This window comes from Bufo bufo, chromosome 5 (genome assembly GCF_905171765.1).
Source record: "Bufo bufo chromosome 5, aBufBuf1.1, whole genome shotgun sequence".
NCBI lineage: Eukaryota > Metazoa > Chordata > Amphibia > Anura > Bufonidae > Bufo > Bufo bufo.
This window is the reverse complement of record NC_053393.1, coordinates 561,489,262-561,513,154: the sequence shown is the minus strand read 5'-3', so window position 1 is coordinate 561,513,154 and position 23,893 is coordinate 561,489,262. Positions and strand designations below refer to the sequence as shown.

The window sequence follows — 23,893 nt, the reverse complement described above, 5'->3', positions numbered from 1 at the left end:
ATTGACCGTACCAGGTGTCTGGAGACTAATGGCATTGAGAAGCCCTCATGTTCTTGTCATCTTCCTCTGATCTGAAGCTGTGAGGAGTTTTCTTGAAGCTGTTCTTCATCTTCAGAGTCTGGGGGTAGATCTATCAGATGAAGCCTGACTTTAGATCTGGGATGTGCACACCTGGTCTCCAGGATCAGAGGGTGAGCAGGTGTCCCAGCCTCTCCTGTGTGCGGAGCCTTTTATTGACCTATTTCCCGTGACATTTTTAATGTCTGCGATGTTCTTCAGGTTTTTACTGCATTTGTCCAGAACATCTCAGAGGCTCGGGGATTCTCTGGACAGGTTTACCTTTAATATTTATCACCAATATGAAGGCTTCAGATTAAGAAACGTAATGCTATGTTGGTCTCTTTCACAGTATCACCCATGGTTCGCTTAGGCTACTTCCACACCAGCGTTAAAGTTTTCCGGTATTGAGTTCCGTCCTAGGGGCTCAATACCGGAAAAAAACGCATCAGTTTTGTCCCAATGCATTCTGAATGGAGAGCAGTCTGTTCACTATGCATCAGGATGTCCTCAGTTCAGTCCCTTTTATGGTATTTGGCCGGAGAAAATACAGCAGCATGCCAAAATTCTGGAACACTTTCCGGATCCAGCATTAATTTCCTTTGAAATTTATTAATGCCGGATCCGGTACCAAGTGTTCTGGAAAAACAGACCCGGTTTCCCGGTCTGCGCATGCGCAGACATTTAAATCTGTGAAAAAGATAAAAACTGGATGTTTTTTTCCCAGATGACACCGGAGAGACGGGTCCGGTATTTCAATGCATTTGTCAGACGGATCCGCATCCTGATCCGGAAACAAATGATATGCGTTTGCATACAGGTTTCCGGATCCGGCAGGCAGTTTCCGGATTCTTCTAACGCTAGTGTGAAAGTACCCTTAGATACCTTCCATTTAAGACATAAGACACAGATACTTTGAAGCTCAGATATGCCATCAATGAACAGACTGACGTAAGGTAAAGGCATCGACAACGTCTCCAGAGAGTTCTTTAAAATTAATCCATATTTAATTCTCAGTATAGAGTTAACACATCTAGCAATGTACAGGGAACACAATGGCAATAACTGTAACGCCGCCACTAATGTGCTGTCAGCAAGAACCAGGATAAGACTTTCAGGTCACAACAACAGTAGCAAAGCAATAACAACACTGTCCTGACGAGTTATCTCTGAAAATATATACTCTCACTAATATATACATTTGTTCATAAAATAAATAGTCATTAAAAAAAATCATCCAACGTAAAAAATACAAAAAAGTTGTCATCTAATTTGTACATAGCTTTGGAACATGATATTACACAATACACGTGCATCATGGAAGGAGGGCGACAGGTTTACGGTGAAACGCTGTATTCTCAGTCACAGAAGTCGAGAACAAGAAGACATTGGAACGTGGTGGAGTCAGTCTGTTGAGGTCATCATATGTTTGGATGACGAGTTGCGTTCTAATCGGTCATTGACTTGTTTCCATCTATTGACCAAGACCATCTCAATTTCATCATCCATTATCAAGAAGAACTTTTTGTCATTCATCAAGACCAACATGGAGTCTCTGAGGCTCTTCTATCAGTGAGATCTTGCTGGTCCTTGAAGAGCCGACAACTGGAGTCACTGCCTATTGCGCTCTCGGGCTAATAATCTCACTGGTCACCAATGAATTTAAGACTTTTCAATAAACTGCAACAAAAATTCTCAGAAGATGAATTAGTACAAAACTTCACATCTTGTGTTTTATCTTAAAAAAACCTATTGTCTAAGCAATTTCTTTCATAGAAAGAAAAGGATTCTATTTGTATAGTTCTGATCAGGTGAATAGCAGCATTGTAAGGGAAGAAGAACCCATTCTGCCTTCTGACCAGACATTCCCCTTGGCATCCTTCCAGCCCCTTCAGTTCTGGTCATGTTGGCTTGTCTATTCCTCGTCATTTGCTGTGAATACACATGGGTCTAAATCTCTAGCTAGAAGGACGTATTATTTGGATCATTAGTCTCGTCCATTTTCGAGACCATGAAAGAAGGAATGGAACCAGAAGCAGTATAAGAAGCGCAGGCTTGTACTGCCGGAGAGGACAAGGATCAGTCGATTAAATATAAAAAATCTGGTTCAGTAAAGAGGAAACACATGAGACTGATAAAGGTTTTTGTAGTCGTGATACAGCACACTCGATTCAATGGTCTCGTCTAATATTTCTATTCTGTAGAAGAAGAATACAATGAGAAGTAGCTGAGCTTGTTAAGTGCAGATTTCACTTTACTGTAGACACCTTTGTGACAATCAATCATCTTTCAGTTATTGCTCAGGTGACATGAGACAAGTTTTTCAGTGCTGGCGTAAGAAAACTCTAGATGGAACATTTCATTGATTGATGTGCTGTATATCATTTAGATCCAATTAATGCTATTGGTCGGAACACTTTTGGATGTGATTTAACATTTTTCTTGGTCAATGGCCACCACGGGCACTCTCTTCAAGGCTACTAGTTGCATGAAATGATCCAAGAAGTTCAATACAACATATTGAATTTTGCAAGGATGGAGGGTCATTTTCATCATAGAACAATACTGTATGAATGCCCCTTTAGAATGGCCGCCATCATAAATAATGTTGGCATGTGGTATTTCATGATTATGTCAATTGCCAGTTTTAATCAACGATTCTCTCTTGTGTCGGTTTGATGTACGTGACGATGGCATATGTGTCTACATTCAGTAGAACCTTCTGCCGATGGAAATGGAACTATCATGTTTTACTTAGGATATAAATATGGCAGTTTTGGCAGGGCATGGCTATATCATTCGACAATGCTTTATCTACATCTAGAGATTAAAACATGTTCTCTGAAGTCAGCATTATAGAAGACAGGCAGTGTTTTGTGCTACAGTAGAAACATCTGGAATGTTAAATTCATAGGCTCCATCTTTGGGGTTGAACCTTCTCTAACCGTAAAAAGTAGATAGGCGCAATATCACATCATTTTCCGCTTTGTGGTGACATGTTAGAAGGTTTGCTTTTATCAGCATTGTGAATCAACAATGAGTTTACAGATATTTCCACCTAAGTGAAAAGCTACTCTGCATGGACATCTTGGGATTTCAAAGAAGCTGTAGGACACTTGTCAAACAGTAAAAGGTCTCTGTCATATTGAAAGGACTCACTTAGTAAAGCCTGGCCAACAAAGTCTTCAGTTTATGGTTTGCAAGAGTCTTATCAATAAAGCCTTGCTTATTTACATGTGTGGACATCATAGACCCTTATGCATTCCTGACAGCTAACATAGCAACACCAGTGAAAGATGCAATGACATTTTTCTTTTCGTTTTTCAGTCCTTGTGTTGTGTCCTCGTCCACAGCATAAGAGATCACACCCATCGATCCCGTGAGAGGTGATGTTGCATATCCTGTCTCGTGTTCCAAAGGATCCAGTCTCAGGGTTGGGTTCACAAAAGTTGGGAGAGCTCTCATAGTAAATCAGATCCCTTTCAGTTGGTGGCTTGAAGAAAGTATATTTTGGTCGAAGGGTCTCAACCCAACCACGGGATTCACGATGCTTCTCCACAACCATCTCTGAAGCGCTGTCATACTTGTCCTTGAGATAATCTCCGATCATTCTAAAATCTGGCTGTGACCACCAGCATGTCTTCACCTCACAGCTTCCGGACAACCCGTGACACTTACATTTGAGATGTCTGTGGTCTGTGATGGACTATAGAAGAAGAAGGAACCAGTCAGTCATACCACAAACAATAATGCATCTCAAAATCAGAACATTTTGGGACATACAGTCAGGTCCATAAATATTGGGACATCAACACAATTCTAAAATTTTTGCCTCTATACACCACCACGATGGATTTGAAATGAAACGAACAAGATGTGCTTTACCTGCAGACTGTCAGCTTTAATTTGAGGGTATTTACGTCAAAATCAGGTGAACAGTGTAGGAATTACAGCAGTTTGCATATGTGCCTCCCACTTGTTAAGGGACCAAAAGTAATGGGACAATTGTCTTCTCAGCTGTTCCATGGCCAGGTGTGTGTTATTCCCTCATTATCCCAATTACAATGAGCAGATAAAAGGTCCAGAGGTCATTTCAAGTCTGCTATTTGCATTTGGAATCTGTTGCTGTCAACTCTCAAGATGAGATCCAAAGAGCTGTCACTATCAGTGAAGCAAGCCATCATTAGGCTGAAAAAACACAACAAACCCATCAGAGAGATAGCAAAAACATTAGGCGTGGCCAAAACAACATTCTTAAAAAGAAGGAATGCACCGGTGAGCTCATCAACACCAAAAGACCCGGAAGACCACAGAAAACAACTGTGGTGGATGACCGAAGAATTCTTTCCCTGGTGAGGAAAACGCCCTTCACCACAGTTGGTCAGATCAAGAACACTCTCCAGGAGGTAGGTGTATGTGTGTCAAAGTCAACAATCAGGAGAAGACTTCACCAGAGTGAATACAGAGGGTTCACCACAAGATGGAAACCATTGGTGAGCCTCAAAAACAGGAAGGCCAGATTAGAGTTTGCCAAATGACATCTAAAAAAGCCTTCACAGTTCTGGAACAACATCCTATGGACAGAGGAGACCAAGATCAACTTGTACCAGAGTGATGGGAAGAGAAGAGTATGGAGAAGGAAAGGAACTGCTCATGATCCTAAGCATACCACCTCATCAGTGAAGCATGGTGGTGGTAGTGTCATGGCGTGGGCATGTATGGCTTCTTCTCCTGTATTTATTGCTGATGTGACTGCTGACAAAAGCAGCAGGATGAATTCTGAAGTGTTTCGGGCAATATTATCTGCTCATATTCAGCCCAATGCTTCAGAACTCATTGGACGGCGCTTCACAGTGCAGATGGACAATGACCCAAAGCATACTGCAAAAGCAACCAAAGAGTTTTTTAAGGGAAAGAAGTAGAATGTTATGCAATGGCCAAGTCAATCACCGGACCTGAATCCGATTGAGCATTTCACTTGCTGAAGACAAAACTGAAGGGAAAATGCCCCAAGAACAAGCGGGAACTGAAGACAGTTGCAGTAGAGGCCTGACAGAGCATCACCAGGGATGAGACCCAGCGTCTGCTGATGTCTATGCGTTCCAGACTTCTGGCTGTAATTGACTGCAAAGGATTTGCAACCAAGTATTAAAAAGTGAAAGTTTGATTTATGATTATTATTCTGTCCCATTACTTTTGGTCCCTTAACAAGTGGGAGGCACATATGCAAACTGTTGTAATTCCTGCACCGTTCACCTGATTTGGATGTAAATCCCCTCACATTACAGCAGACAGTCTGCAGGTAAAGCACATCTTGTCCGTTTCATTTCTAATCCATTGTGGTGGTGTATAGTCCTAATATAGTCCTAATATTTATGGACCTGACTGTATCTATGTTTCATGTGATTACTGTTTTTGAAGGATCACTGATTTGTCTTTGTGATAGATGGTGGTACGTTGTGGGTGAAATTCTGAAAGATGTCATTGGAGACTTGAACCCCCCTCCATCTCAAATTTTCAGGGCAGTATTTCTGACAATTCTGTACAGATAAGGGTAGACCTGTGTCTTAAATTATATCAAAGGGCTCCAAGCTTATGCTCCTACACTGTGCTAAAAAACACAACAAACCACAATGTGAACCCCTTCCCCCCCCCCCTTAGAGACATGTATATACCCCCCTGTGGTACCTATACCACAGATTGAGGACCTAGGGTGTCAATCTGCTGTGGGTTATGGATTTATCTCTCCATAAAGCACAATAATTCCTGAAGAATAGTGGAAAATTGGAAGCTTATCTACGTATTAGTGCAACCACCATTCTACAGAGGTTGGACACGTTGACTTTCCCTACAGCAGAAAACTTTATTACAAATGCTGAAACCTAATCTACTTACTGTTCTTCCTGCTTCATTGTTGTGCCTGTTCATCGCTGAGCGAGCGTCTGGTCTGTTCTCTCGAGCGTCTGCAAATTCTCGAGACACCATGCTTCCGAAGTCCATGTCCTCGCTGCAGCCACCCCATTTCCAGCCTTCACCCGGGGGACCCTTGTGATGGTTGTCACATCCACAGATTGTTGCTGTTCCCTCCGCACAGGCTCTAGTGACAGCGAATGCTACTCCGGCCGAGGCAATGGCGTGAACAAAGGCTGATTCTCGTGTCGCTGGAACGGAAAGGAGGAAAATTAGATTAGAAACTGAATTGGTTCATACAGACCCCTAGATAAGCAAAGGAACATGATGGGGGATACAAAGCTGTGAGGCAGTGCCTGTATGTCAGTGTAAGTGTCGTATATGTCTGTGAGCACCTGTATGTCTGTATGTCCCTGTATATGTATGTGGGTGTCTTCATGCCTATGTGTGAGCCTGTATGAGTGTCTGTATGTCCATGTGAGTGTCTGTATGTCCCTGTGGGGGGCCTGTGTATGTATGTGGGTGTCTTCATGCCTATGTGTGAGCCTGTATGAGTGTCTGTATGTCCATGTGAGTGTCTGTATGTCCCTGTGGGGGGCCTGTGTATGTATGTGGGTGTCTTCATGCCTATGTGTGAGCCTGTATGTCTGTATGAGTGTCTGTATGTCCATGTGAGTGTCTGTATGTCCCTGTGGGGGGCCTGTGTATGTATGTGGGTGTCTTCATGCCTATGTGCGAGCCTGTATGTCTGTATGTGTGTCTGTATGTCCCTGTGAGTGTCTGTATGTCCTCTGCCTTACAAGTCATGTGCAGTTTACTAGCCAATCATGTAATAAACATGATTATGTGTCATTTGACCAGTAGCATGGACTCTTCTCCACCAGGGAGTGGAGTCCATGCAGGCACATTCTGCATAGGTAGCAAGTAAGATTCAGGGCTCTGATCTTCTCTGCAGTGATATTACTAGAATGAAACCGCCAAACCCCTCATCTCAGGTGCAAAAAGCAACATTGGTTCCTCTATGGAAGGTAGGAACATCATGTTATATTATACGTGCACAATCTACATAAGGCATTAGGTCTCCCTGCGCCTTCTGGCCACCTTGACTCTTCTGAAATGGTTCTACAACTGCATTGTCTATTGGAAAACTAATGGAGCCTTGTCCACTCCTGAGTCACATATTCATAATGTCCAGTTTAATACAACCATATAAGTGGGCTGCAATGTCTCCCATGCCTGGAGGTCCCCCGCAACTCGATTACTTCCTAATGGACATTGGATTCAAGATCTTCCATTGCCACTCATCGATACAATCCGAGTATTTAATCATCGTAAACCATGTTCTTGGGGGGGAGCATTCTCATTGCGGACAGTCACCCCCATCATTGCAGTATTTATGCCCTGATATGGAGCACTGGTCAAATCTGGGGCAAACTGTCTCATCGATGGCATCGTTAGGAGTTGAAAACGGATGTGTCTACCCTGTACGGACCTTTATGTCTCACACTTATTTTATCTGGGCTAGAAGAAGCAACAAGTCATCAGCGATGGTTCACAGCAGAGGACAGCCAGGGGTGAAGAGGTCTCCGAGGCTTTCTCTTGATCAATAGGATATCTGCCAGTGACAAGTGAAAATTGGAAGAAAAGTGTGGGGACAATAGGACTGCAGCAGGCCCACCTGAGGACTGAATGGGAGGCTGTGTGTGAGAGGTCTGATCATATGTGACAATCCCCCGTAACCCTGCCCGGCCGGTGCAGCACATGGTCCTTATTACCTGCTGGGAGAATGAATCCCCCTTTGTGCTGGCACTGTCACGCCGTATTACTGGCACAATGGCCCCAGATATTTTATATGAAATTCCCCCTCAGCGGTGATTAGCGAGGACCCACTAAGTCATAGCAACCTAGAACTATGCATTGCAAGGGCCTCGCTGTCGGCCAAAAGGGAAATCCCTATTGAAATGGTTTAATAAAACAATCTAAAGGGCGTGTGAATTGTGGGCGAGCGCTCTCACTTTTTTCTCTTTGGCTTAATCTCATGGTCTCAGAGATATTGTGCTCACGGCAGATCCCAGCGGGGAGCGGACCGGGGTCTCCCGTCAATTTCTTTTACAGAAACTTTTCCATAAGATGCTGGTGCCACAACCCCCCGCAGAAAAGAGAAACATGGACTTATCAAAAGAAGAGCCCCCCGAACACATCCTGAACGCCAACCATTCCTCTTCCGCAGTCCACAGGTCATGACCTGGATTCTGGGGTCATCTTCTCAGCTCCCGCTGAACCTTACAACTTGTCACCTTCAGACAATGAGCTTTAAGGAAAAGATGAAGCGTTGAGCCCCTGAATGACTGGTTAACTAACAGCTCACAGGGTCTGACCACAAGGAAATCATTGGCGCTGCCAAGTGACCATGCGTGTATGGTTCTATCGTTATATCATGTCTGAGAGGTAGTCACAGCCCCGCCCCCTGCTGATGACATCACTGATATAATGACATGTGATCAGACATGAGATCCACACACCTTATACTACAGGAACATCTATTCATATATTACTGTGGACAACCTGCCTGTATATCCTGTGTGAGAGGTAGTCACACCCTCACCAGCTGCTCCAGATGTCTCCCTAGATGCCTCCACGCTGACAGGTGTCACTTGCTGACTATTTATTTCTGCATGGTCACTTACACTTTCTGGCTGTGGCTCCACCAAGGCTGGATCATGGCGCTCAGATTCAGTTCCTGCAGATAATGCAGGGAAATCTTCCCCATCAGATGGATCTGCGCTGTTTTTATTGTGCTGAGCAAGTGGGCATTCGCGAAAAGTATGTCCATATTCTGCACACAGGTTACAGAGGACACATCCCGTGCAGGTCTCTTTCGTATGATCCAGTCCTCCACACATTGGGCATTTCACATGCGGGCAGGTATAGGCCATGTTTCTGCCCCCACATCTATGGCACAGTCTTGGCTGCCCAGGATAGTAGCAGATCCCCCAGTCAGATCCCAGGTAGAAGACATGAGGCAGGTGTCTGGTGACTTCATGGTTCTGCATCAACTAGACTCTTACTTTGTAGCCTCCATTCCAGATTCCTTCTTCATCATAGATCTTATCAGGTGAATCGAGTGTAGAGTCCCACTCAAGTTGGAAGGGAACACTCCAAATTGCTATATTTCATTTCATGCCATTTTATGCATTTCCTTTGTCACAGCTGCTAAATTCCTATTTCAGGCTGGTGAATGCATTACATACATCCAACACTAGAGGTCTCTGTAACACCATTTATATAGGTCAGCACACAGGAAGTTAAGGGAGATTAGGAGTCAGGAGTTAGGAGGAGAGGAGACAGACTTGGCTCTGTCCTCCTGGGCCTAGCCCAGAGAGTGAAGCTACTTCAACCTTTGTCGAAGACTAGGACTTATTGATCCATTACTGTAATAGCCCTTCCAGGGACCCTTCCGGGATTAAGAGAATAATTGCTGTATCTTGTGCAATCTTTTCAAAGAATAGAGCAGAGAGTTTGCCTGCCATGAGGGAGACCACCCTTGGGTTGCTGAATCACTAAAGAACTGAATATCGCTGAATTTCTAAGTGCAAAATAGAACTTACAGATTATCCAAACTATTATTGAAAGGCTGAGTAACCAGAGCAAGATCAGGAACCAAGTACAAGTAAGATCATCATTCCTACACAGTTGAGCTGGAACCTACAGACACCACCTCACTGAGCCTGTTATTGGGATTTACCATCTGTATTTATGACAAAGTGCTGCTATTGGATGATACTGATTGCAAGACTACAATTTACAAGTACAGTTCCTATATGGTTCAACTACTGCCTCTGTCATCAGGTTAGTCTGACAACTTCTGTCCTTGGTAAACCCATGTTGGTTGTCACCTATTATTTACAGTCACATACTCCTTTATATAGTCCTTTTAAGTGTCCTTCAAACACTTTTCCCACAACAGAAGTTAAACTAACTGGTCTATAATTACCTGTGGAGGACCTTGATCCCTTTTTGAATATGGACACCACATTTGCCTTGCGCCAATCACTTGGCACTGTACCAGTACGTAGAGAATCTTTAAAAATGATAAACAGGGGCAGAGCAATGACTGAACTGAGCTCTTTAAGCACTCTTGGGTGTAATCCATCTGGACCCGGAGCCTTGTTCACATTTACCTTATTTAACTTATCTTGGACCATATCTACAGTTAGCCAGTTGAGTATATCACTGGATATACTAACAGCCCCGACGCCACAGATATCAGATCCTTTCTCTTCTTTTGTATATGCAGAGCTAAAAAAAAATATTTAGTAACTCTGCCATTTCCTTATCTTCAGTGACTAACCCCCCCTTTACCATTATTTAGGGGACCTACCTGCTCAGACCTTGGTTTTTTACCATTTATATATTTAAAGAATCTTTGGGGATTTGTTTTTCTCTCTTTTGCCACCGGCTGTTCGTTTTGTATTTTTGAAAATTTTATCTCCTTTTTACAGATTTTTATTAAGCTCTTTATAGACTTCAAAGGCTACAGCTGACCCCTCAGATTTGTATTTTTTTTATTTGCCCTTTTTTATCATTTATTGCCATTTTTACAGTAGCTGTAAGCTATAGGGGGGGGGGGGGGGTTAATTTTAGCCGTTTATACTTGTTACCTAAAGGAATAAATTTTTTAGCACAATTCCTCAATGTGGATTTGAAGCGCTCCCATTTATCCTCTGAATTATTATGTGACAATTAGCCTTTTTGAAATTCAGTGTCTATGCTCTGCCTGACAGAGTTTGCTTCTTATAGTTTAGGGGCAATATAATTATATTGTTGTCACTATTACCTAGTATTTCTTGAACAGTAACATTGCCAACAAGCTCTGCATCATTAGAGATTACCAGATCCAACTGAGCATTGCGCCTAGTGGGGGCTTCTACAGACTGGCCCATAAAGTGGTCCTGCCCAGGTTGAGGAATCTTCTCCCCTTTGCGGTTGAGGCACAACCATGACCCCAGTCAATGTCTGGGAAGGTAAAATCTCCCATTATGACCACTGTACCCGCCTGTGCCGCCCTGTCTATTTGGTTATACAGTTGAGTTTCTATCTCCTCTGTGATGTTAGGGGTCTATAGATTACACCAAGTATTATTTTTTCAGTGTTTATATCCCTTTGTACCTCCACCCATAAGGTTTCCACATCCTCACCATCCGCACCCACAATTGCCTCTTTCACACTGTGTCAGGTTCATTAACTCCTTATCTGAAACAGGATCATAGTTTAGCCACACTATAACCCCATAGTTTAACACTTCTGTCCACTACTTGGTTGAATTAACCCCTCAGGGACCACGCTGCTGTCTCCCGCAGGGTCTATAGGTGCAGCAGCCATGATTCTCACAGCTTTACCTTGCATTACAATGCTGTGCACTTCCTCATAGTCCAGGTCCTTCCTGCTGATGGTGTCCCTTCTCTTGGCCGCCTGTTCTCTCTCCTGGTTTGAGGGACCTGTATTTTGTCCCCGGCATTAGCCCCTCTGCTCTGTGTCTCTCTCAGTTCCTGGATACAGTTATCTAAACGCTCACAGTCTCTCTCTGTAGAGTCCGTCTCTCTCTGTAGAGTCAGTCTCTCTCGGTAGAGTCAGTCTCTCTCGGTAGGGTCCGTCTCTCTCTGTAGGGTCCGTCTCTCTCTGTAGGGTCCGTCTCTCTCTGTAGGGTCCGTCTCTCTCTGTAGGGTCCGTCTCTCTCTGTAGGGTCCGTCTCTCTCTGTAGGGTCCGTCTCTCTCTGTAGGGTCCGTCTCTCTCTCTTTGTAGAGTCCTTCTCTCTGTGGAGTCCGTCTCTCTCTGTAGGGTCCGTCTCTCTCTCTTTGTAGAGTCCGTCTCTCTGTGGAGTCCGTCTCTCTCTCTCTCTGGAGATCTGCAGTCCTTTCTTCTCTATGACTTTCTCAGTGACTTTACTCCTCACAGTCACAGCCGCGTCTTCCCCCCGATCACCAGACTTATAGGGACAATCTTCCTCAGCGTCATGAGGTAGGCCCAGCTCCAGACCCGGGGCTCGTCTGGAGGCATCAGCCCAGCTCCCCTGACCTCCTCCTGGGTCTGCAGCCATGAACCCTCCCTAGTGGGAGCTCAGCAGCACACAACTCACACCTGTCTGAGAGGTAGTCACAGCCCCGCCCCCTGCTGATGACATCACTGATAATAACATGTGATCCACACACCTTACACTACAGGAACATTTATTTATTTATTACCACTGACAACCTGCCTGTATGTCATATCTGAGAGGTAGTCACAGCCCCGCCCTCTACTGGTGACATCACTGATATGACATGTGATCAGACATTAGATCACACACCTTAGAGTGCAGTATGTAGCAGACTGAATCTACATTAGTAGCAGTTTTTATTACCTGGTAAAGTAACGTTTCTGGAAATATAGGTAAAGGAGAGTTGATATCTCTGTTTCATTTTCCGTTTTTCTGATCCGTCGGAAGAACAGAAAAAAAGAGGATCCTGTAAAAAAACGGATCCTGTGCATCGTTTTGTAGACAGAAAAAATGCCCTGCATGCAGTACTTTTTTCTGTCTAAAAAAACATCTCAGGTGGAAATAGCTCAATTGGATGCCAAATGTGTGTAACAGATGCACAGGATCCCTTTTTTTTTTTTTAAAGGATCCAGTTTTTTTAAGGATCCATTTTTTTATCTTCTTCTGATGGATCAGAAGAATGGAAAATAAAATGACGCTATGAACTCTCTCTAAATCAGTTCTTTGAAGGGTCAGATGTCACACAGATCTCACAACCAGTGTCAATTTTAGATGGAAAAACCTTGACAGGACTGTTTTAGTATAAGTAATGGGATATCGGTGCAGTGATGAACCTTATAAAGGTGTAGAGGCTGTAAATGCCCAAACAAAAACAAAAATATTCCTATTGTTTTTTGTCTCCAGCACCTCTGCAGGCTAAAATATCTCCATGACAACAGACAACAAACTGACCCTGTGTAGTCTGACCCTGCAGTCGTATCTACGGTCTGTCCCCTAAGCCTTGCGCACCGCCCACATGTAAGTAGGGGGCCACAAACCTAACAAGAACTGTCCATGTCTTTTTATAAGCTCGTAAAATGATTTTATTTGCTCACTAAATCAAGTGAGCAAGCAAACAACCTACCTTCCCTGCATCTACCTGTAAACCTACCAGCCAAACTATCCAACTTTCCAAGCTATCAGTCTACTGCCTGTGCCATTAAACCAACTGACTGCCAAATAACTATAGGAGCCACCAACCTACATTCAGTACAAAAAAGCGCAAAAATAACTTAACCATGATTCTGTACCAGAAAACGAATGCGCAAACCAACAACCAACTACCCAGGCTACTAACCAAATAAACCAATCAACCTCTGACAAATGCTACCTTTCTTTTTTATAAATAAACCAGTCGGCAAATTAAGCACCAACCTATAAAGTAAGCAATCAACTAAAAAAAGCTACCAACCTTCAAGTACCATTCATATTGGATAAGGCTGTAAAAAGGATCGGCAATACATGTACTGTAACCTGTCAGATGCTCTCTCCTTATGTAATATATGTTTGGCCAGTACCTGGGCATGTTTCCATGTGAGTCAGAGGTGATCTAAAGAGGAAGGCCAGGTTATCTTCCACTAGATCAAGCCAACCAACTAACAAAAAAAAAAAACAACCAACACAGTAAACAACTAAAATAAAATCCACCTAACCAAGAAACTAACCAGCCAACCCACTAAAAATCCACAGAGCCAACCAACCAAATAACCGACTAGCCAATTAGCAGGAAAACAAGCAGCCAACCAACAAATAAAAAATGACCAACCAGCCAACCAAAAAGCAACTAACCAGGCAAGCAACCAAATAAAGAAACAATCAATAAACCAACGAGCCAAAAAAAAATCAACCAACCAACCAGGACAACCAATTAACTATCCAACAATCAAACAAAATACACCAAACTATCAACCATGGACCAGTGACCATCAATCTCATTTACCTCCAGGCCTGCTAGCAGTGGGCGATTCTCCGTAGGAGAATGGACAGGTCGTTGTCTGATGTGGCGTCACATTGGACTCATGTTTTTAATCATGTTACTTCCATAATCAGTTTTAGCCTTTGGCTCCTTATTGTATCTCATTCTACTGCTGAGAGATCTACATTTTGAGCTCTAGACAATTCCTGGGGCCCAGTTCACTTCTACTGATTAAAGTCATGCAGGTTATCCCCTTGCATGAAAGCCCTCTGCAGAGTGACTGGGTCAAGACCCATCCAAAGCCACCATGTCTCCCAATAGTAGTTCTTACGGATTATTCCCAGTCCTGATGACACCAGATATTCCACATATTAGTATACAAATCAGCAGCGAGCTGAAACAGTCCGAGAGGCAATGTAAAGGACACAACACAAAAATGTGGTTGCAGACAGAAGCAATTTTTTGGTGCTTGCTCTTGGGGACGCTCAATTAGCAGCAGTAATGAGCTTTAAATAATAATAGAATGACCAAAAAGGAAGCTGTTGAGGAATATTCTGGGGAAACAGGAGACTCATTCTTCACCACCCCGAACCCTTGTTATGCAGACTAGTGTCAGGGCCAGTAGATACTGGCAATTTGCAGAACGGACGGCCCTTTATAGAAATGCCTATTCTTGTCCTTTTGCGGGGCCAACAGAGTGCTATCCGCATCCTTTGCAGCCCCGTTGAAGTGAATGGGTCTGCACCCGAGCCGCAAAAAATGCGGCTCGGATGCGGAACCAAACCACGGTCGCGTGAATGAGCCCTTATTCTGCTTTCCTCAAAGTGTGTCCAAAAATACAGGGCGAGAACTTTGGGCCTCGGAACGGTGTGAGGTACACAGGTAGCGGTCCCAAACCCTATTTTTTAAGGGGGTGTCCAGTGGTATGAGAATAGAGAATAAAGGGAACGGGTCATGAGACAATAAAGGGAAAGTGACTTATGGTTTACATTTTTATTTTTTTAAGAATTTATGATTATTTTTTCTCTATTGTAACTTTTTGTATAAAAATAGAAAACCTAAAAGCCTAATAATAGCCTGACAATGACAGATGACACCTAGGATCCGTCACTCACTGTAGGTGATGATCACAGCTCACCTCCTCCTCTCCCTTCGTGCACAGCCACCTCTGCTCAAAGCATGCCCACTATACTCTCCCATCACCAATATGTCAACTTTTGTCCTTCCTCCAGTGACCTCTGCACAGGTTACAGAGTATGCCCACAACACACAATCTATTAGAAGTCTATAGGGGTTGGAAACAGCTCAGCTTCTCCTCTTCTCTGCACATTAAGTTCTGCACAAGTCACAGAGCATGCTTTCCCATAGAGGTCAATAGGTTATGGTTACCTCTAAGGTCACAGAGCATGATCACAACACTCTCCCATAGAAATCTGTAGGTGATGGTCCAGCTAACCTATTCCCCCTCCCTGCACAGTGACCTTGAGGCTTGAACCTTGTTTACTGATAAAAGTAGTCAGTAGGTGATGGTCACAGCTCATCTCACCCCTACACAATGACTCCTGCACAAGTCACAGACCAAACCCACAACACTCTCACATGGAAGTCAACAGGTGATGGTCACTGCTCACTTCCTCCTCCTCCTCCTCCTCCCTGCACAATGACCTTTTACAAGTCACAGAACATGCCCACTACACTCATATGGAAGTCAATAGGTGATGGACACAGCTCTCCTCCTCCTTGCACAATGTAAAAAAATATAGGTGAAACATTACTTATAATGGGGATCTATAATCACTTTGTGAGCAGTACTAACCAGCAGTCCTCACATTTCACTGGATACGGTGGTAATAGAAATGGATCATGTGACTGATAAGACTTGGATTCTCACATATATCAATAAGTGAAGGATTTCGATCATGAAACGTTGAAGTGCCTTTACCTTTATCCAGCACTGGCCCGAAGATCGCCAAGTTGTCGTTCACCGTTGTACAGTTCCACCTTCGCCCTCGGAATTGATGTTGACACTCCTGGATGCCGATTTTGACTCCTTCAGCCACACTGGGCATTATCTCCATATAATTCCGACAGAAACGCATCTGCTTGCCTACAAGACCAGGAATGGTCCCGCATGGGATGGGCTGTGTACCAAGCGATGAGTACTGCTGACTGATGGCCAAAGACCTGAAACGAAAAAAGCACAAGGTATGTAAAATGCATTAGTGACGCCATGTTTATATGCCGCTGTATGTGGTGGCAAGACATACTCAGCCTTCATACATCACAGAACCCTAGGAAGCTGAGCTATAAGGAGCTGAGGTGGTCAATGCGAAGTGTCTTTCCTTGCAGGATCAAAATAAAATGGTATCATTGACCCAAACGAGTGGCTAAAGAGTCCCTACAACTACAAGCAGCACTGCAGGACCCTGCAAACAGCTCCTCATATCTCATCTTCTCTGAATGTTGAGGTTTTTATCTTTGAGATATTGTGTGTGTTCAGGTGGTGACTTCATCTTCATTTGTTCCTTTGTGTGACCAAAGCCCCCCTAGCCTGATGTCCTACATACTGCTGCTCGTATCTGTGTAAGTAGAGAGTTCAGATGTCATGGCTGACTGGTGATGGAGCAGGGGTGTCTCAGACTGGCCTAATAGACCCTCTCTCTACAGTCACCATAACGTAAGAAAAGTGTGAACCAGACCAAAGTTACCACCTCACCGTACTGAGGAGCATGGGGTGGGCCATGGACCTTCTTCCTTGGGATAGAAGTATGGTGGCTCTGTCTCTGGTTGACCCCATTCCTTGGTGTGACATAAACCTATATGGAGGTTCCCTCTCTTTGAAGCAGATTTACGCGGGCCAGTTTAGATTCTAGTTGCCTACAAAGACCCCGTTGCCAGGTTGAGACACCAGGTGGGTTTCTATACTTCTTCCCATAAGAGTTGACCCTCAGGTGAATGTTCAGCAGCCACTCCATTACGTAACCAGATGGCGGGAAGCTGGATCTGTCGGTAGTATCGGCGGTGACGTGTCATAGTCCCCACATACCACACATTATTCATGTGATTAGAGCTGTAGACCACATCTATATTACCAGATACTTGGTGACTACCATTAACAGTCGCCACTACAGGAACCACAGAGGAGGTCACCATTCAGACACTGATCACCCGCTGTCCTGAATCTCCAGCGATCAGCTGTAACCTGGCAGTTATCCTGCAGCGCCCCCCACAGGGCTGATAGTACATGGTGTAGACTGTATTATGAAGGACAGGACGGGTCTTCCAGAGAGGTGATGAGTGAAGACTCCCGGCCCTCCCTAACCCAGAATGCCCTATAGGATATTATAAAGGCAAACTGATCCACATTATGTACAGTGACATCCACTCCTCTGCCTCTCTTCTATCGCTGTCTCACTGGATCAACCTTTACCATAGTTCTGGAATTCTATTCATGAACTAGGTAGCTCAGGATGAACACAATGCTGCCTCTGTGGCTGGGATCTCCAGGTGGTTGGGGGTCTGACTTCGGGTCCCAGGGGGGCTGTAACCTGCTTGGCTACACTGGTGCTATTGGATCTCCTGGCCTCGTTCTCAGATCTGATCCACGGAGATGACTCGCCCTCATTATACAACGTGGTGATCTCACACTGGGGAGAGAACTAATTGATTTCATTCTGCAGGCCGTGGCTTGCTGCAATAATTGGAGAAATTTCCAGCTCTCCAGACCGGTCTGACCCGACCTGAGCTCTTGCTCCCAGCTGTTTGCCTCCTCATCCCTCCCTCCTGTGTATCTCATATACAGGGAGAAGATAAGACACCTGCAGAACTGTGATGTCATCAGGGTCACATGACACAGGTGAAACTCCTGGAAATGGCAATCCCCCTAATACGAGGGGCTGGTCTACACAATGTGTGAGTGAACACGAGCATGGCACCAAACGCTCTAGGACTCACAATGAGCACGAGCATGCTCGAAGGATTCTAATCACATACCACCATTTCTGCCGTGCCTGGGCCTGAGGAGCCACACAGAACTCATACTACTGTATACATCAGGAAAGACATCCCTTTAAGAATACATGTACCATAATAACTATTTGCATTCAACAGTACACACGCATAGATGTCACTCTGTCATATATATTAGGGGATAGCGGCATCGTTCTCTCTATAGCCCATAGCTCCCCTCTCCCAGTCAGCAGGATCAGTGTAAATCTCCTCAGTCACTAATGCAGAGAATGGTAGACAAGACCAGGGGTGTGGAGGGGATGCAGCTGAAGCTTCTCTTTATGTTTGTGAGAGGGGAGGAGGGAGTGCACCAGCAGCTTCTCTGGTTACCTGAGGCTGCATGCTGTGAGCGAGGAGGAGGGAGTGCACCAGCAGCTTCTCTGGTTACCTGAGGCTGCATGCTGTGAGCGAGGAGGAGTGGGTGCACCAGCAGCTTCTCTGGTTACCTGGGCCTGCATGCTGTGAGAGGGGAGGAGTGGGTGCATCAGCAGCTTCTCTGGTTACCTGGGCCTCCATGTTGTGAGAGGGGAGGAGTGGGTGCATCAGCAGCTTCTCTGGTTACCTGAGGCTGCATGCTGTGAGAGGGGAGGAGTGGGTGCATCAGCAGCTTCTCTGTTTACCTGGGCCTGCATGCTGTGAGAGGGGAGGAGGGGGTGCATCAGCAGCTTCTCTGTTTACCTGGGCCTGCATGCTGTGAGAGGGGAGGAGGGGGTGCACCAGCAGCTTCTCTGGTTACCTGGGCCTGCATGCTGTGAGAGGGGAGGAGTGGGTGCATCAGCAGCTTCTCTGTTTACCTGGGCCTGCATGCTGTGAGAGGGGAGGAGGGGGTGCATCAGCAGCCTCTCTGTTTACCTGGGCCTGCATGCTGTGAGAGGGGGGGGGGGGGGGGTGCATCAGCAGCCTCTCTGTTTACCTGGGCCTGCATGCTGTGAGAGGGGGGGGGGGGGGAGGGGGTGCACCAGCAGCTTCTCTGGTTACCTGGGCCTGCATGCTGTGAGAGGGGGGGGGGGGGGGGGGGGGTGCACCAGCAGCTTCTCTGGTTACCTGGGCCTGCATGCTGTGAGAGGGGGGGGGGGGGGGGGGTGCATCAGCAGCTTCTCTGGTTACCTGGGCCTGCATGCTGTAAATAGGGATGGGATGAAGAGGAGGATGTAGCAACTGTTTATCTCTATGTGAGACTGCATGCTGTCGTAGGCAAGGAGAGGGGGATGCAGCTGCAGATTTTCTGTTCATCTGGGACTGTATGTGTTAGAAGGGGGATGGAGCTGCAGCTTCTCTTTCTCTGGGTTTTTAAGACTGAGGGCCTGTAAGTTTACAGCCAGCCCGTAATAATCAGCCATCAATAATCATCCATAATAATGAACAGAAGCATCTGTGATTATTATTGAAGCTGGAGGAACGTGCACAGGATGTCTGTGATTTGTAGAGGATAGAAAGATAACAGAAAAAAAGAAAGGAGGTTAGGAAGACCTTGTGACAAGGAAAATCCCACTTGTAAGGCGCCAGCGGTGATGGGACTAGGAATTACTGGAATATTAATTCTTAAAATAAAAAAAGATATAAATAAATTATAAAAAATAAAATATTGTGTTTAGATGTTAAGGACAGCAGTGATAGGGGAGGCTGCACGAAAAAAATATAGTGTTAACACAAGGTTAGACACTTGAGTAGCGGAAGATATAATTATGTGTAAAATTTGGTCTATAGTGTTGGTGACCTTCAGAACTTCTAGATACACATAAACAGCGCCAAATCCCCACAAACATAAAATTACGTACAGAAGCGCAATGAGCTCTAACGATATCCCTAAAGGGCAAGTATCCGTAAGTGATGACTTGCTTTGGTGGGGGGCTGTCAAACGGGTATAAAGGCACCTGCGACAGTGACCCCCCAAGCAAGTTCACCAGAGGAAAGGCACAAATAAGTAAAGATCAGTGTTTACAGCTTGAAGTGAACCGGACTACTCACTTCACTGGGGGGGCTGTCACATAGGTCAGTGGTCGCAAGTACCTAGGACAGTGAACCCCCCTGGCCAAGGTCGCTGGAATTCACTTGGACAAACAAATACTTTTGTAAAGGCAGTTATTACTCACTTCACTGGGGGGCTGCCAAACAGGTATAACGTATGGTACCTGAGACAGTACCCCCCTGGCCGAGTCAGCTTATCCAGGTCTCCAATTGGAAATCAGTGTCTCTAGTCTTTAAAATAGGTATCTTCAAATATTTTAATAAACAAAGCTCTACGCGTTTCGGGGTTATGCAAAACCCCTTCCTCAGGAGCAAGGTATTCACTAATACATAAAATCAAAGAAACTCACATATTAAATAGATTCCTCTCACCAATGCATCTTGTTCCCGCGCACGAGAATCGAAAAAAGGCGGGAAATTGCGTTTAAACATAACCTCCGGTCAAGTGGAACGCATCCAGGGACCGGAAATCGTGCATCTAGCGCGACTTCCGGTTCTATGAAACGCACGCCGGCTGTGTGTGGAACGCACGCCGGCTGTGTGCGGAGCGCACGCCGGCTGCGTGTAGAACGCACGCCGGCTGAGGGGAGCGTCACTTCCTGGCTCTGTGTGGAACGCATGCCGGCTGCGTGTGGAACGCACGCCGGCTCGGGGGAACGTCACTTCCTGTCTCGATGCGCTCCAACTAATGGAACGCATCGGCAGGGGGGGGAGAAGAGAGGGGAGGGAAACCTGCTATTGGCGATGTCCCTCCCTTGCTAACAGCCGCCTGCTGATGCGATCTGGGAGGAGGAAAAAGTCAGTAGATAATGACCTCCTATCGAATTCTCTCTACATTCATATATGTAGGGCCCCCTGATAAGAATTATTTCATGATTTAGGAAGAGGGATATGATATAAAATATAATAATATTAGAAGGACAAATAATTTCATAAATTTGCAAAGGAAAATTAGAATAGGATGTAAAAAATAAATATTTGTGGATCATAAGAAATCAATAATAGAAAATTGATAATAAAAAATTAAAAGACACGTGCAGCACGGGTGGTCAGCGCATGGGTGTAGAGGAATAGAGGAATAGATATTAGGGATATAAAATTTAAAATTTAAAAATCACAAAAAATACATAAAAAATCCAATGAAGATATATAAATATAAATAGTCAATAATAATAACAATGTAGTCAGGTATAAGATCTTTTCCGAATGATAGATAAAATGATATATAAGATATAAAATATGAAGTAGGGAAAGCACCTATATTCAAAATCATATATCGATTTTCTCTTCAAAAAGTGTATAAAATGCTGGTAGTGTATAGATAACTCCTAACGTCATGGGATCTTTTTTCAGGTAAATGTTTATTTTCTCAATTTGGAAATTAGTAGTTAGTGTATTCCAAGGCCTCATTGAGACCAAACGGTGCAAGTGTATTTAATTTATATATCCAAAACATCTCCTTTCTTGATAGTGTCTGATAAGATTGTGGAACCCATTCTAACGGAGTGACTTTCAGGCCCTTGGAGTCACCCTCGTGATATAATGAGAAGTGTTTAGACACACTATGTGTAGTCACTTTCCGTTTTATATTAGAGCGATGTTCATTCATACGCTCTCTCAGAGCCTGTATTGTACGACCCACATATAAGAGCTTGCAGGGACACTCTAATAGATAGATGACATAGGAGGTGTTGCAATTCATTGTTTGTTTAAGGGAAATCGGTTCTTTTGGTGGCGAGAGGATCAGTGTTTTTCCGCAATATATCATTGGACAACACTTGCACTTTCTTGAGCCGCATTTAGATGATCCTACCTCACTTATCAGACCTTTGTAGTCTGTTTGTATAGTTTTCTGAGGTAGTTTGGGACATGAAGGTGCTAATATATTTTTTAGGGTTTTTGCTCTGCGGAACGTTAGGGTAGGGGCTGATGGGATTGTTTTCTCCATAATTGGATCTTTCAAAAGAATTTTCCAGTGCTTATTAATTATTTTCCTGATCTCTGCATGGCGATTGTTAAAACTAGTGGTTAAACCTAGATTACTATATTTCTGTTGAACTTCTTTCTTTGTGACTTTCATAAGACTTTCTTTTTGGCTTTCCTTCAGGATTCTGGCTTCGGATTCCAATATTAATTTATTGGGATATCCTTTCTCCTTAAATCTTTCTTTCAGAATATCAAGCTGTTTTTTCATAGTAGCATCGTCACTACAGTTTCTGCGGATCCTTTTCATTTGGCCGTAGGGAATGTTAGTTTTCCATCTCTGGTGGTGGCAGCTTTTAAAATTGAGATAGCTGTTCGTGTCAACTTTTTTAAAATGTGTTTTTGTGGTTATGGTCTTATTAATGATTTCTATATGCAAATCCAAAAATATGGCCTCCGTATTATGATGGTCTATAGTAAACTTTAGATTCCAGTCGTTGGTATTTATTGTATCCACATACGAAACCAATTTATTTTCTCCCCCGTCCCAAATAATAATGATGTCGTCGATATAACGCTTATAAAACCGAATGTTTGGATGGGCCAAAAGTCCAATTTCCCTCTCGAATCCCCCCATGAATAAATTTGCATAGGCTGGCGCAAATTTTGTCCCCATTGCCGTGCCTTTCTTCTGTTGGTATATTGTATTTTGAAAAGAAAAAAAATTATGTTTAAGAATAAAGTCTATGGATTTTAGTATAAATGATCTTTGTGTAATTGGCATCAGGGGATCTGAGTTGAGAACTTTTTCTATTTCTCTAAGCCCTAAATTATGTGGAATGTTGCTGTAAAGTGAGCATACATCCAGTGTGGCCCACAAGAAATGATTCTCCCATTTTAGTGTTTCCAAGAAAGCGAGAAGGTGTGAGGTGTCTCGTAAATAGGACGGTAGATTTAGAACATATTTTTGTAGGATTCCATCTACATATTCTGAGAGGTTGGCGGTTAAAGACCCTATGCCCGAAATAATGGGCCTCCCTGGGGGTTCTGTAAGGGATTTGTGTATTTTTGGCAAGAAATAGAATTTTGCGGTGGAGGGATAGTTGATCCTATGCATCCTGCTGAATCCAGTCCTGATCCCCCCTCCTACAGTAGCTGCTGATTGCTTCAGTTGAGTTACATTTGGCCACCTGCCGAATAGTGATCCGTCAGCTCCTGGCTGCTCACTATTTAGCATCCGCCAGCATTGACTGGTAGAGCTGCGCTCTCTAGTGCTCTGTGAATCCTGCCGTTCAGAGCCGCTGCCAAAGTAAATAAAAGGAGAAGCCAGCAATCCAAGGGAAGTCAATCTGAGGCCCTAATGCTGCTTAATGCCCCCGGCTGCTCCTCCTCTGCACGGTTTGGCGCAGCCGGGTTTTACAGAAGAATCTCACCTGTGTCTTCTGCAGCCAAATACACCAAATATTAAACCTTCATAAGATCGAAGAAGAATCAGAGACAAAGAGAAGTAACGAAGCATCATCCTAGGAGCCTTCTACCCTAGGACCTCCCATATACCCCGGAGACAGATGCAGACTGTGGAGGAATGGTAAGCTCTGCTCACCCTGCACTTCCCGATTCATAAATACAATGTCAGGACTAAAGTGAAGACTGACAAAGACAGTGCAATTTTACAAAACTATGCAAATTACTGTGGAAAGCTCGGTGGCAACCCCTAGAGGCCTTGCAATCACCACCAGTAGTGGTCGTCACTCATGCCGGCTATTAAGATATATTAAGGGACTGAGATACAAAAATGTGCCCCATTAGAACAAAAGGGTAATCCATTAGTCCAGTCCTAGAAAGTCTCTAAAATGACCCATTACAGGGTTCTCCTCTTTGGACAGTCCCTAATTGTTGGAAAGAACTCTTTACAATAAGCTGATGACAAAGTGTCCTTCTGCTGGGACCTCCAGCGATCAGGCAGTAAGTGATCAGTTTCCCTGCAGCTCCAGCACAGGAGGAAGAGCCATTACATACTGCCCATTCATATCAC

At 44.3% G+C, this 23,893-nt stretch overlaps 1 protein-coding gene across 3 annotated transcripts in view; it reads right to left on the bottom strand.

The window, feature by feature from the left end:
* Positions 1 to 1,067: 1,067 nt before the first annotated feature.
* WNT3A (Wnt family member 3A) overlaps positions 1,068 to 23,893 on the bottom strand; it is a 109,678-nt gene continuing 86,852 nt past the window's right edge. For all 3 annotated transcript variants that reach the window (XM_040431695.1, XM_040431694.1, XM_040431696.1), the window contains 3 exons: positions 15,902 to 16,143; positions 5,953 to 6,218; positions 1,068 to 3,763 (listed from right to left, as the gene is read on the bottom strand). In XM_040431695.1, coding sequence (XP_040287629.1) covers positions 3,284 to 3,763; positions 5,953 to 6,218; positions 15,902 to 16,058 — 903 coding nt within the window. In that variant the 5' untranslated portion in view covers positions 16,059 to 16,143 and the 3' untranslated portion in view covers positions 1,068 to 3,283. The remainder of the gene's footprint in view (positions 3,764 to 5,952; positions 6,219 to 15,901; positions 16,144 to 23,893) is intronic.